General features: G+C 42.3%; 1 protein-coding gene across 1 annotated transcript in view; it reads right to left on the minus strand.

Moving 5' to 3' along the window:
• The window catches only part of LOC311134818 (mucin-5B-like), a gene marked incomplete at both ends in the record, with an annotated part of 29,575 nt that extends 15,984 nt beyond the window's left edge, over positions 1–13,591 (minus strand). Inside the window, 16 exons of the mRNA XM_084168599.1 lie at positions 413–539; positions 1,075–1,169; positions 1,748–1,912; positions 2,192–2,329; positions 2,570–2,648; positions 3,001–3,108; positions 6,798–6,936; positions 7,296–7,413; positions 9,103–9,228; positions 9,546–9,765; positions 10,084–10,187; positions 10,375–10,465; positions 12,175–12,289; positions 12,796–12,863; positions 13,004–13,206; positions 13,522–13,591. Coding sequence (XP_084024725.1) covers positions 413–539; positions 1,075–1,169; positions 1,748–1,912; positions 2,192–2,329; positions 2,570–2,648; positions 3,001–3,108; positions 6,798–6,936; positions 7,296–7,413; positions 9,103–9,228; positions 9,546–9,765; positions 10,084–10,187; positions 10,375–10,465; positions 12,175–12,289; positions 12,796–12,863; positions 13,004–13,206; positions 13,522–13,591 — 1,966 coding nt within the window. The remainder of the gene's footprint in view (positions 1–412; positions 540–1,074; positions 1,170–1,747; positions 1,913–2,191; positions 2,330–2,569; positions 2,649–3,000; positions 3,109–6,797; positions 6,937–7,295; positions 7,414–9,102; positions 9,229–9,545; positions 9,766–10,083; positions 10,188–10,374; positions 10,466–12,174; positions 12,290–12,795; positions 12,864–13,003; positions 13,207–13,521) is intronic.
• Between the last annotated feature and the right edge of the window lie 1,700 nt (positions 13,592–15,291).

Here is a 15,291-nt window from a genome sequence, read left to right on the forward strand (position 1 = left end):
ACCCTGAACACAGTGGGTTAATATAAAGGGAAACCCTGAACACAGTGGGTTAATATAAGGGGAAACCCTGAACACAGTGGGTTAATATAAGGGGAACCCTGAACACAGTGGGTAAATAGGAGGGGAAACCCTGAACACAATGGGTTAATATAAGTGGAAACCCTGAACACAGTGGGTTAATATAAAGGGGAAACCCTGAACACAGTGGGTTAATATAAAGGGAAACCCTGAACACAGTGGGTTAATATAAGGGGAAACCCTGAACACAGTGGGTTAATATAAAGGGGAAACCCTGAACACAGTGGGTAAATATAAAGGGAAACCCTGAACACAGTGGGTTAATATAAGGGGAAACCCTTCATTAATTCATTAATTCATTTTGGGGGGGGGGTATCTCTGATGTTTATCTTACCACAGGTGGTGTTTCTCCATCCACTGAGCAGGACACCTGCAGCAGCACATGCACGGACATAGGAGGAGACCGCAGCACACATGCACTCCTCACTCCTCTCACAGTTACAGCTGTCATATAGGCAGATCTATAGGGAGAGAAGAAGACGAAGAAGAAGAAGAAGAAGAAGAAGAAGAAGAAGAAGAAGAAGAAGAAGAAGAAGACGAAGAAGAAGAAGAAGAAGGAGAAGAAGAAGAAGAAGAAGAAGAAGAAGAAGAAGAAGAAGAAGAAGGAGAAGAAGAAGAAGAAGAAGAAGAAGAAGAAGAAGAAGAAGAAGAAGAAGAAGAAGAAGAAGAAGAAGAAGAAGGAGAAGAAGAAGAAGGAGAAGAAGAAGAAGAAGGAGAAGAAGAAGAAGGAGAAGGAGAAGGAGAAATAGAAGATAGTTCAGTTATGTGATGTGTTAATGAAAAAAACTACTGTTTTCTGAAATCACACACAAGCACAGGACAATAGTATTTGAAAACATCTTGAAAATTTTGATTACATGTTTTGAGATCTACATTAGGTTACATTTAGTAATAAATTAAAATGATACATTTTAATATAGAACTTCTTGAATGATAGAGCTTTGGGATAACTCTGTAATTAAAGAGCATTTGACAAATTAAAATCATCATACTTACTTCCTTGTAGTACTTTGGGTTGATCTCAGTGTGGCATTGGGAAAATATTCCTGCAGGATCTGACAGCATCGAGCACCAGTGCTTGGCATATCTCTCTGTAAAACATATGAGATATGAGCAACATTTAACATTTAAGCACAAAGTACAAAGAGTTTTTATCTAGGCTTTACTGTGCATCTCAGTAGACATACTTAAGTGTCATCCCCAAAAAGTGTCCCAAGGCCTTGATAAAGGCTCTCTACGCCGAAACATAAGCAAACAATACAAATGTTTAGTTAGAAAATAAACTCTGATCTATGCACAGAGTGATCCTTTTTCTACCACTGGGGTAGAGTGGCCTTTTATTGACCCCAGGTGGATGGATTATCTTGGCAAAGGAGAAATGCTCACTGACAGGGATTTAAACAAATTTGTGCACCAAATTTAAGAGAAATACGTTTTTGTGTTTATGGAACATTTCTGGGATCTTTTATTTCAGCTCATGAAACATGGGACCAACACTTGTCATGTTTTGCGTTTATATTTTGTTCAGTGTATATACTTTGGGGTATTTAGGAAATTCTCCCGCGACCCTTTTTTCATATCAGGCGACCCCACATGGGTTCACGACCCCTAGTTTGAGAACCGCTGCATTAGACATACGTTAGTGTTTTTAAAGAGGTCGATGGAGTACCGTTCTCTACACTCAGACTGCATGGGATCTCAAAGCTCTGTGTCACATCAGGGCAGCTTGCTTTGGTCTTCCACGTGTTGGCGAACGTCACAGCGGTTCCTTCCACCAGTCCATTGATGGTTCTGAAGTCGTCAGCTTGGACGCTGTTAAAGTCTCCGCAAAGACCTGGATAAGAGGTACAAAACAATATAACAGATTCATTAAAGTGGTTAAAACTAACATTGACTAAAGATGCAATGCATCAAGTATTGTTAGTTTATTAATAATTGTTTCAGATGAGGTTTGACTGAAACCCCCCCCAAACAAGTGGTATATTACAATAACAATAGTTTGACAACCAATCAGCTTTTATAATAACAATGCATGGGATTTATATAGCGCTTTTCAAAGACCCAAAGACGCTTATCTTTCACGAAGACGTTGAATGAACTGAGAGAAACATACCCTGGGTTTGTTCCTTGTGGGAGCTGCTAGCTATGATGTAGACCTGCATTATAGGAGTTAGCTGGACCTCTAGACGCAGCCCATAAGAGGTATGCACAACGATGTAGAACGTAGAGGGCTGAAAGATTGTTACATTCGCTGTGGAAAATATACACAAGTTCTAGTCACAATCTGGTGGACCATTAACTTTTAGCTCCCCCGTTGTGTTGTGGGATGCTATTGGTGTTACATGATGCTAAGAAAAAAGAGACAACTCAATGGGTGACATGTCTGGTGGGTTTCAAACAGAAGTTTATACTGATTCATGACAAAAATAAAATAAACAGATATCAAATTTCTGTATCCCTTTTCTCAAGTTGCCATCAAGCAGTAACTCACCCATGAAAAGCGGCAACTGAGAAAACATCTTGTTGACAAAGACCCTTCCACTGGCCTCGATGACGATCGAGAGACTCCCCTGGTGATAAGGAGTGTGGAGTCAATTCCATTCAATACAGAAAGTAAACATTTACATTTACATTTTAGTCATTTAGCAGACACTCTTATCCAGAGCCTAATTCCAATACCAATTCCAAATGTTCCTCACTGAAAAACAATGAAGCGAATTGGAATTGGGATTTCAGTTTACTGCCTGAATTGACTGGAATTGAAATAGAATTGACCCTGAAGTGGTGATAAGAGTTACTGGCAGCAGGAGAAGTCTCAACGTTGAGCTTTTTTTCTCTAAACATATACAACATGGTTTGATGTTGATATATTTTAATATGACACTATCAGGTGGGTGTGTCACTGCAGAGAGGCTAACTTACCTTGGACTCTGGAATCACCAGGGTCACAGCCTTTAGGCAGGTCTCAGTGTCCGTATTTCCACATTTCACTATGTCACCCAGGACTGTGAAAGCAGTGTTGTTGGTTTGCTGGGGACAATTGGCACAAGGTATGACAGTAAAGTTAAGGAAACTCATTTTTTTTTAACACACTACTTACTACTTGCATACTTTCAGTTCTAGGGAATTACAGTTCCTTCAGAATGTATTCACACCCCTTGACTTATTCTGCATTTTGTTGTCTTACAACCTGAATTAAATAATAATAATAATAATAATAATAATAATAATAATACATTTAAAAAAAAGGGATATTTAATGTCTGCTTTTTAAATGTTTACCCATCTACCAATAGGTGCCCTTCTTTGCAAGGCATTGGAAAACCTCCCTGGTCTTTGTGGTTGAACCTGTGTTTGAAATTCACTGCTCGACTGAGGGACCTTACAGATAATTGTATGTGTGGGGTACACAGATGAGGTAGTCATTCAAAAATCATGTTAAAAACTATTATTGCACACAGAGTGAGTCCATGCAATATATTATGTGACTTGTTAAGCACATTTTTACTCCTGCACTTAAGGTTTGCCATTACATTTACATTTTACATTTTAGTCATTTAGCAGACGCTCTTATCCAGAGCGACTTACAGTTAGTGAATACATATATTTTTTTTTATACTGGCCCCCCCGTGGGAATCAATAAAGGGGTTGAATATTTATTGACTCGACATTTCAGCTTTTTCTTTTAAATTAATTTTTGAAAAACATAATTCCACTTTGACATTATGGGATATTGTGTGTAGGCCAGTGACAAAAAAAACACACTATTTAATCCATTTTTAATTCAGGCTGTTACACAACAAAATGTGGAAAAGGTCAAGGGGTGTGAATGAAGGCAGTGTATATTATGGTGCAACTTGATTGAAAAGTTAGATTTTATTTATGAGATGAATATGGATAGTGATAACAATGGTACGTATAAGCACCTCCAATCTATGCCGGATGTGGCCCGCTCGTGGGCCAGTACATGTTCGCTAGCGAGTCAGGAGTTAAATCTACTAAACATACAGTATGCATTATTATGGAGACATATTAGTGCCAACTGAAATGGAATCTGAATTGAATAATGTCTATTAAGAAATCAAATTTGTATTCAATATATCTGTTGGCACTAATATCACTCCATACGTTAGTTTAGATCCCTACCTTGGACATACAGCGGGAGCAGTCTCCATACGTTAGTTTAGATCCCTACCTTGGACATACAGCGGGAGCAGTCTCCATACGTTAGTTTAGATCCCTACCTTGGACATACAGCGGGAGCAGTCTCCATACATTAGTTTAGATCCCTACCTTGGATATACAGCGGGAGCAGTCTCCATACGTTAGTTTAGATCCATACCTTGGACATACAGCGGGAGCAGTCTCCATACGTTAGTTTAGATCCCTACCTTGGACATACAGCGGGAGCAGTCTCCATACGTTAGTTTAGATCCCTACCTTGGACATACAGCGGGAGCAGTCTCCATACGTTAGTTTAGATCCCTACCTTGGACATACAGCGGGAGCAGTCTCCATACGTTAGTTTAGATCCCTACCTTGGACATACAGCGGGAGCAGTCTCCATATGTTAGTTTAGATCCCTACCTTGGATATACAGCGGGAGCAGTCTCCATACGTTAGTTTAGATCCCTACCTTGGACATACAGCGGGAGCAGTCTCCATATGTTAGTTTAGAACCCTACCTTGGACATACAGCGGGAGCAGTCTCCATACGTTAGTTTAGATCCCTACCTTGGACATACAGCGGGAGCAGTCTCCATACGTTAGTTTAGATCCATACCTTGGACATACAGCGGGAGCAGTCTCCATACGTTAGTTTAGATCCCTACCTTGGACATACAGCGGGAGCAGTCTCCATACGTTAGTTTAGATCCCTACCTTGGAAATACAGCGGGAGCAGTCTCCATACGTTAGTTTAGATCCCTACCTTGGATATACAGCGGGAGCAGTCTCCATACGTTAGTTTAGATCCCTACCTTGGACATACAGCAGGAGCAGTCTCCATATGTTAGTTTAGATCCCTACCTTGGACATACAGCGGGAGCAGTCTCCATACGTTAGTTTAGATCCCTACCTTGGACATACAGCGGGAGCAGTCTCCATACGTTAGTTTAGATCCCTACCTTGGACATACAGCGGGAGCAGTCTCCATACGTTAATTTAGATCCCTACCTTGGACATACAGCGGGAGCAGTCTCCATACGTTAGTTTAGATCCCTACCTTGGACATACAGTTGGAGCAGTCTTCATACGTTAGTTTAGATCCCTACCTTGGACATACAGCGGGAGCAGTCTCCATACGTTAGTTTAGATCCCTACCTTGGACATACAGCGGGAGCAGTCTCCATACGTTAGTTTAGATCCCTACCTTGGACATACAGCGGGAACAGTCTCCATACGTTAGTTTAGATCCCTACCTTGGACATACAGTGGGAGCAGTCTCCATACGTTAGTTTAGATCCCTACCTTGGACATACAGTGGGAGCAATCTCCATACGTTAGTTTAGATCCCTACCTTGGACATACAGCGGGAGCAGTCTCCATACGTTAGTTTAGATCCCTACCTTGGACTTACAGCGGGAGCAGTCTCCATACGTTAGTTTAGATCCCTACCTTGGGACATACAGCGGGAGCAGTCTCCATACGTTAGTTTAGATCCATACCTTGGACATACAGCGGGAGCAGTCTCCATACGTTAGTTTAGATCCCTACCTTGGACATACAGCGGGAGCAGTCTCCATACGTTAGTTTAGATCCCTACCTTGGACATACAGCGGGAGCAGTCTCCATACGTTAGTTTAGATCCCTACCTTGGACATACAGCGGGAGCAGTCTCCATACGTTAGTTTAGATCCCTACCTTGGACATACAGCGGGAGCAGTCTCCATACGTTAGTTTAGATCCCTACCTTGGACATACAGCGGGAGCAGTCTCCATACGTTAGTTTAGATCCCTACCTTGGACAGGACATACAGCGGGAGCAGTCTCCATACGTTAGTTTAGATCCCTACCTTGGACATACAGCGGGAGCAGTCTCCATACGTTAGTTTAGATCCCTACCTTGGACAGGACATATGAGCAGTCTCCATACGTTAGTTTAGATCCCTACCTTGGACAGGACATACAGCGGGAGCAGTCTCCATACGTTAGTTTAGATCCCTACCTTGGACATACAGCGGGAGCAGTCTCCATACGTTAGTTTAGATCCCTACCTTGGACATACAGCGGGAGCAGTCTCCATACGTTAGTTTAGATCCCTACCTTGGACATACAGCGGGAGCAGTCTCCATACGTTAGTTTAGATCCCTACCTTGGACAGGACATACAGCGGGAGCAGTCTCCATACGTTAGTTTAGATCCCTACCTTGGACATACAGCGGGAGCAGTCTCCATACGTTAGTTTAGATCCCTACCTTGGACAGGACATATGAGCAGTCTCCATACGTTAGTTTAGATCCCTACCTTGGACAGGACATAGAGTGGGAGCAGTCTCCATACGTTAGTTTAGATCCCTACCTTGGACAGGACATATGAGCAGTCTCCATACGTTAGTTTAGATCCCTACCTTGGACAGGACATACAGTGGGAGCAGTCTCCATACGTTAGTTTAGATCCCTACCTTGGACAGGACATATGAGCAGTCTCCATACGTTAGTTTAGATCCCTACCTTGGACAGGACATATGAGCAGTCTCCATACGTTAGTTTAGATCCCTACCTTGGACAGGACATATGAGCAGTCTCCATGGAAGGTGTAGTCTTTCCCATCATAGGTGGTGATGTGGGAACCTCCCACTATGGAGCAGGTAGCTGGACAATCTAGATCTGTACAACTCCACTGGCCTTGGTTACAGGTACTAATGGAGAGAGACAGTCAGTTTAGCCTGCAGCACACACACATAGACATACACGCACACATCCAGCTCAACACATCCAGCTCAACACATCCAGCTCAACACATCCGGCTCAACACATCCAGCTCAACACATCCAGCTCAACACACATAGACACACACGCACACATCCAGCTCAACACATCCGGCTCAACACATCCGGCTCAACACATCCGGCTCAACACATCCGGCTCGACACATCCAGCTCGACACATCCGGCTCAACACATCCGGCTCAACACATCCGGCTCAACACATCTGGCTCAACACATCCGGCTCAACACACACAATAATTTAGTGTATATAAATACAGTGCAGCTCTTACCATATATGGCATGTTCTTGAGAATGATTGTCCAGGCTGGTAAGACTGTCCGTTGTGGAGACAAGAGCACTGGTTCACAGCTACACAGCCAGTCTGTGTGAGGTCATCAAACACGGTTCCTATGAGAAAGGCATTCAATACATTTAGTCACCTGGTTCCATAAATTACATTCAATACCTTTAGTCACCTGGTTCCATAAATTACATTCAATACATTTAGTCACCTGGTTCCATAAATGACATTCAATATATTTAGTCACCTGGTTCCATAAATGACATTCAATACATTTAGTCACCTGGTTCCATAAATTACATTCAATACATTTAGTCTCCTGATACCATAAATTACATTCAATACATTTAGTCTCCTGGTACCATAAATGACATTCAATACATTTAGTCACCTGGTTCCATAAATTACATTCAATACATTTAGTCACCTGGTTCCATAAATTACATTAAATACATTTAGTCACCTGGATGCATAAATTACATTCAATATCCCGGGGATCGAACCCACTACCCTGGCGTTACAAGCGCCATGCTCTACCAATTGAGCTACAGAGGTCCACGTCTATGACCCATGACTTAACTTGGACTTGAGCTGTATGACTCGATTTGTCATCTTGCGCACTATGTAAGCCTATCTGTTATTTTAATCAGAGCGCTGCAGGCTCTGTGCCTTTTGTTCTGTGTCTTGACCAATCAGATTCACGGAAACAGGCCGGGCACAAAGCACATAATCTAGCAAAGCGCGTGCCGCTCCACTGTCCTCCGATATTTGTTTAGCCAACATGATAACACATCACTCCCGACATACACAAGCAAGAACCCTTGACAGAAATGCTGCAGCAGCCTCCACCTAAACTATAGGGGAAGAAAATGGGACTATTTCTCAGTCTGATCAACTAGACGACTGATAACAACTGCAGCCTCCAGCTGCATAGGCCACAGCCAATGAGCCCTGTCCCCTCCTGCCCTCTGGCCAGGGGAAATATGTGGTAATGTTATGTAGCCAATTTATAGCCCATTTATTTGTTTCTAGAGAAAATGTGAATGTGATCAAATTCGGTTTAGGCTATATTCAAACTTGGGCTTGCTGGCTAGGCTCCCTTGATCTTTTCAATCCAAAATGATTAACTGAAATTAATCAAACAACACAATACTGAAGACATAAATAGACTGTGTGAGTTACTTTTTAATTGCAGTTGCCTATACGATGCAAACCTGCATAAAGCAAGCTCCGCCCTGTGACTTCTATTGTCCAATTGCAGTGGTTGATGGGTAACGGAAAGTCGTTTTCAAACATATTTCATATTAAGTACAAGGTTGCTGCAGTTTGACAGGATTTTCATCCTCCCTAGGGCCAGGAGTTTTTCCAGAATTTCTTTAAAACCATGTGTCCTGTTTACTTGGGACTTTACTTGAGACTTACCCATTATTACTTGGGACTTTACTTGAGACTTACCCATTATTACTTGGGACTTGACTCGAGACACGAAAGTTAAGACTTGAGACATGCAAAATTGTGACTTGATCCCATATCTGTTAAAATCAGTGAGTGTGCAGTACCGGCAGGGCAGAAGCATCCGTCGGTGAGATCACATTTGTATATTTTTTATTGCTACTTTAAAATAGTTACATTGCTGACGTATGAAAATGTATGCACTCACTAACTGTAAGTCGCTCTGGATAAGAGCGTCTGCTAAATGACTAAAATGTTAAATGTAAATGATGTTGTATTCAGCTACTTTAAAATGGTTACATTGCTGACGTATGATGTTGTATTCTGTATATTAGTGCATGTACCGGCAGGGCAGAAGCATCCGTCGGTGCAGTGTTCCTCACAATGCTGGTTCCTCTCTGGGTTGGAGCAGGTATCAGTGCAGGGACTAGCACACTCCTGGTACTCCATGTTGAAAGGACATGTCTCCACTGCTCAACACAGACAAATAACCCTAATCAGAAATCTGTTTCCAAGTCTTCATTACTTCAGATTTTCACTTTAGTCTTTTATTGACATCAACTAAGTGGAAATTGGGATTTGTTCCTCAGTTTTCCGTCACGTAAATGTAAATACCAGCATCTGGAAGAAGAAGAAGACACTACAGATGACCCAAGGCAAAGCATTATTGGAAGAAGAAGAAGACACTACAGATGACCTAAGGCAAAGCATTATTGCATGACCAAAGTGTTTACTTTGAGTTCCAATAGAACTGTTCCAATACAAAGACAAAACAGATTTCCCTTACAGCAGAACTCCTTGGTCTTCCACTGTTGGGGTTTCCCCCCTGCGTGAGCACACTGGCGGGAGTACTCGGACATGGTGGGGCAAGCGCAGGTGGCACTGCTGCTACTGTTGCCACAGTGACACATGTCTGCTGCACAGGCCTTGATGAAAGAGTCTGTGGCAATCAGCTCCTTACAGCTACTGAAGGCAAGGCTGGTGAGAAGCTGCTCACAAAGTTCGGTCTGAAAAGGACGAAGAAGAAGAAGAAGAAGAAGAAGAAGAAGAAGAAGAAGAAGAAGAAGAAGAAGAAGAAGAAGAAGAAGAAGAAGAAGAAGAAGAAGAAGAAGAAGAAGAAGAAGAAGAAGAAGAAGAAGAAGGAGGAGAAGAAGAAGAAGAAGAATTACTAGAGGCAACATAGAGGGATTTTGTACTGATCAAATGTCAGCCATGAGGATGTTGATATTGATATTTCAACTGACATTCCAAGATCTTACAATCATGTTTAAATGTAATGAATACGAAATCTTAAATGTTCAGCTCAGCTCTAGACGTGTAAATACCTGGTCTTCACACTGCTCCTTGGGACCAGGGATTTCTGTACAGGTCTCTGTTGGGCCATTCATCTTCCAAAGATCACCATAGTCGATTATGTTGAGATGAGCATCTGTGGGAAAAGAAACAGAGTTTTATCTATCTCTGTCATCATGTGTTTTGTGTTTTTTGTAACGCTTTCTTAATATGGTAAAATACTTTAGAACCTGTTCCTAAGCCATAGATTGAACCCACTCATTCGTAAGCAGAACAGGAGCATAATCCGCCCCCCCCCTAAGACATTTGGTGATTTTGTTTACCATTCTTAATGAACTCGTCATAAATCTGGACTCCGTTGAAGTCTCCACACAGCCCACACGTCTGATTCTGGAACTTTGAGTTCAGCTCCACCTATAAAACCAATGGATGATGACTGAGGTTTAACGCATCGCAAATATGTCCATTTCACATACAGCCAGCTGTACATGCACCTACAGCAGTTCATATGAATTGACATTTCACATACAGCCAGCTGTACATGCACCTACAGCAGTTCATATGAATTGACATTTCACATACAGCCAGCTGTACATGCACCTACAGCAGTTCATATGAATTGACATTTCACATACAGCCAGCTGTACATGCACCTACAGCAGTTCATATGAATTGACATTTCACATACAGCCAGCTGTACATGCACCTACAGCAGTTCATATGAATTGACATTTCACATACAGCCAGCTGTACATGCACCTACAGCAGTTCATATGAATTGACATTTCACATACAGCCAGCTGTACATGCACCTACAGCAGTTCATATGAATTGACATTTCACATACAGCCAGCTGTACATGCACCTACAGCAGTTCATATGAATTGACATTTCACATACAGCCAGCTGTACATGCACCTACAGCAGTTCATATGAATTGACATTTCACACACTTCATCATGAGTTGAGGCTGTTCTAGCCTGGGTACCAGGCTGTTTATGCTAACATTCCACTCCTTGTACCTGTGCTACAAGCATTTCACTACTCCCTCTCTAACTATCATGTTGTTAAAACCTTTTAAACTCTCATCATGTTGTTAAAACCTTTTAAACTCTTATCATGTTGTTAAAACCTTTTAAACTCTCATCATGTTGTTAAAACCTTTTAAACTCTTATCATGTTGTTAAAACCTTTTAAACTCTTATCATGTTGTTAAAACATTTTAAACTCTCATCATGTTAACGCAGTTAACAACAGTTCCACTAACACTGATATGTTCCCACTCTTATCCCAACAGTTCCACTAACACTGATATGTTCCCACTCTTATCCCAACAGTTCCACTAACACTGATATGTTCCCACTCTTATCCCAACAGTTCCACTAACACTGATATGTTCCCACTCTTATCCCAACAGTTCCACTAACACTGATATGTTCCCACTCTTATCCCAACAGTTCCACTAACACTGATATGTTCCCACTCTTATCCCAACAGTTCCACTAACACTGATAAGTTCCCACTCTTATCCCAACAGTTCCACTAACACTGATATGTTCCCACTCTTATCCCAACAGTTCCACTAACACTGATAAGTTCCCACTCTTATCCCAACAGTTCCACTAACACTGATAAGTTCCCACTCTTATCCCAACAGTTCCACTAACACTGATATGTTCCCACTCTTATCCCAACAGTTCCACTAACACTGATATGTTCCCACTCTTATCCCAACAGTTCCACTAACACTGATAAGTTCCCACTCTTATCCCAACAGTTCCACTAACACTGATATTTTCCCACTCTTATCCCAACAGTTCCACTAACACTGATATGTTCCCACTCTTATCCCAACAGTTCCACTAACACTGATAAGTTCCCACTCTTATCCCAACAGTTCCACTAACACTGATGTTGCTCTACATTCACTAGCTAACTATAGACCGTGTTCATCAGGACCAGTATATTGCAGCAAAGCATCACATACATTTGACATTTAGCAGAGACTCTCATCCAGATCGACTTACAATCAGTGCATTGAACCAAAGCAGGTAAAACAACCGCATATCACTGTAGTGTGACAGAAAACATATGGAAATGAGTAAAGCAGACAGAACACATACCCAGAGGGAATCATCTTCATTCCACATGACGACTAACCCCAGCTTGGCTGTGATCTTCACATAGGAAACGGTCCTCTCAATGAAGACGTTAAACTGACCAAATGGTATGGTGACCCTAGGGGAACAAAACAATGCAGTGTTCATCAGAGGGAAGGGTTGGTATTCCAACAAGGGTCAACATAGTTCAACTAAACTTCAGAATAAGAGTTTTACCTCTGAATGCTATACAATTAATGCTTTTAGATCACTGATCACTGATGAACCTCCCTGTTGCCCGTTGAAACTGACATTATGTAGATTATGTTAAAACAGCAAAAAGAATGATGATCCAACACTACATCCATGATATTAATATAAACAATTTTTAATGTATGAATTCTTTGTACAAAAGTAGCAACTGAATGCAATTGAAGCAAAAAATTAAAAAAAACTCTCCATTCGTTTTGTTTCCCTACAGTTGATAAGATTGATCTCTGAATAACATTAATTCCATTGGATGTAGTTAAGTGGTAACAAACCGCCTATAATTTGCTTCCTCTATTACAATTTATTTTACACTAAATCTAAGAGCCAATGGTTTGACACATCTAAGAGCCATTGTTGATTGGACTGTGAACTCACTGTTTTCCGTTGACACTGACGTTACCATTGGCCAGTTCCACGAAGGTTCCATCCAGCTTCAAAGACACCTTAATAAAAATAATAATAATAATAATAATAATAATACATTTTATTTGACAGATGCCTTTCAGGACATCTCAAGGTCACCTTACATTAAAATCATAGTGCAATTTAAAAACCAATCAAAGGACTGATCCCAAAGGAATACCTTGGTTATGGTGGGCAGCCCGTCTACCTCTCCCCGCTGCAGCTGAACGTTGAAGGCCTCATAGCCGCTGCTGCTCTTACACAGCGACGTCAGCACGTGGTTACAGGTGTAGGGCAGCTGGAAGAAGTCTCCATCGTAGGTTTTGTAGTGGTAGTTACCCCATGTGCTGCAGACCTGCCCGTTATGAGTGGGACTCACTCCTGCTGTATGGGGGAAATGTACTGTATAGTTGCACCATCCATGTCTGAATATGAGATGTAAAATATAACAGTATAATATAGATATTTGAGTATTAGGTAACATATATGTAAAAAAGAATACCTGACAAGATTTGCAGTTTGGAATCATATAGACTCCCAATGGAAGTCATATCTGGAATCATAACTGGAAAAAGACAGGGAACAAGTCTTATTTAGCTTCTAGACCAGCTCCTCTTTAGTTCCTAAACTATGCTACATGAATTATCCTAAGGTGATATTAAATGGCATTTTATCATATCTTGTCTTATCTTTTCTTACCAGTCTCAGAATATGCAGCAGACAGTCCGAAGAGGAGAGCAATCCACGGCTTTACCCATTGGAGTGCCATGATGGTTCTTCTAACGATGTCCTACTGGTCCACCTGAACAGGTAATCTACCTGCTCCTACTGATAATGTATGGCACCAGGTACCTGCTTTTAAACTACTACACTCAAGGAAGTACCTACACTCAGGGAAGTACCTCGATGATGCTGGGATAGTTGATTCTGTATTTAAGGAGGGGACTGATCAAACTTTAGGTGTTACCATTGTTCTGTCCGTCTGCCAGAGGTCAGATTAACTTCACTGTAAGTAACATTGGGTAATGTATTAAGCATAATAGTCCTTAGATCACTATCGATATTCCTGAGAAGTTGGATGCGTCCCAAAAGTGTACCCTATTCCCTATATAATGACTGTACATAACATTAAGAATCCAGGTGAAAGCTATGATCCCTTATTGATGTCACTTGTTAAATCCACTTCAATCAGTGTAGATGAATGGGGGGGAGACAGTTTAAAGAATAATTTTTAAGCCTTGAGACAATTGAGACATGGATTGTGTATGTGTGCCATTCAGAGGGTGAATGGGCAAGACAAAATATTTAAGTGCCTTTGAACGGGGTATGGTAGTAGGTGCCAGGCGCACCGGTTTGTGTCAAGAACTGCAACGCTGCTGGGTTTTTCACGCTAAACAGTTTCCCGTCTCTATCAAGAATGGTCCACCACCCAAAGGACATCCAGCCAACTTGACACAACTGTGAGAAGCATTGGAGTCAACATGGGCCAGCATCCCTGAGGAACGCTTTCAACACCTTGTAGAGTCCATGACCCGACGACTTGAGGCTGTTCTGAGGGCAAAGGGGGGTAGGGAAGGGTGGGGAAGGGTGAGGAAGGGTGGGGAAGGGGGGGGAAGGGGGGGGAAGGGTGGGGAAGGGTGGGGAAGGGTGAGGAAGGGTGGGGAAGGGTGGGGAAGGGTGAGGAAGGGGGGGGAAGGGGGGGGAAGGGGGGGGGAGGGTGGGGAAGGGAGGGGAAGGGTGGGGAAGGGGGGGGAGGGGGGGAAGGGGGGGGGAAGGGGGGAAGGGTGGGGAAGGATGGGGAAGGGTGCAACTCAATATCAGGAATGTTTTGTACACTCAGTGTATAGTGCACTACTTTGGAACAGAGTCCTGGTATAGGGTATAGGGTATAGGGTATAGGGTATAGGGCATAGGGTATAGGGTATAGGGTTCAGGGCATAGGGTATAGGGTATAGGGTATAGGGTATAGGGTATAGGGCGTAGGGCATAGGGTATAGGGTATAGGGTATAGGGTATAGGGTATAGGGTATAGGGTATAGCGTATAGGGTATAGGGTATAGGGTATATGGTGTATGGTATAGGGTATAGGGTATAGGGTATAGGGTATAGGGTATAGGGCATAGGGTATAGGGTATAGGGTATAGGGTATAGGGTTCAGGGCATAGGGTATAGGGTATAGGGTATAGGGTATAGGGTGTAGGGCGTAGGGCATAGTGCATAGGGTATAGGGTATAGGGTATAGGGTGTAGGGTATAGGGTATATGGTATAGGGTATAGGGTTCAGGGTATAGGGTATAGGGTATAGGGTATAGGGTATATGGTGTATGGTGTATGGTATAGGGTATAGGGTATAGGGTATAGGGTATAGGGCATAGGGTATAGGGTATAGGGTATAGGGTTCAGGGCATAGGGTATAGGGTATAGGGTATAGGGTGTAGGGCATAGGGTATAGGGTATAGGGTATAGGGT

This window comes from Coregonus lavaretus (assembly GCF_964263955.1).
Source record: "Coregonus lavaretus genome assembly, chromosome: 9".
In the NCBI taxonomy this organism is placed as follows: domain Eukaryota; kingdom Metazoa; phylum Chordata; class Actinopteri; order Salmoniformes; family Salmonidae; genus Coregonus; species Coregonus lavaretus.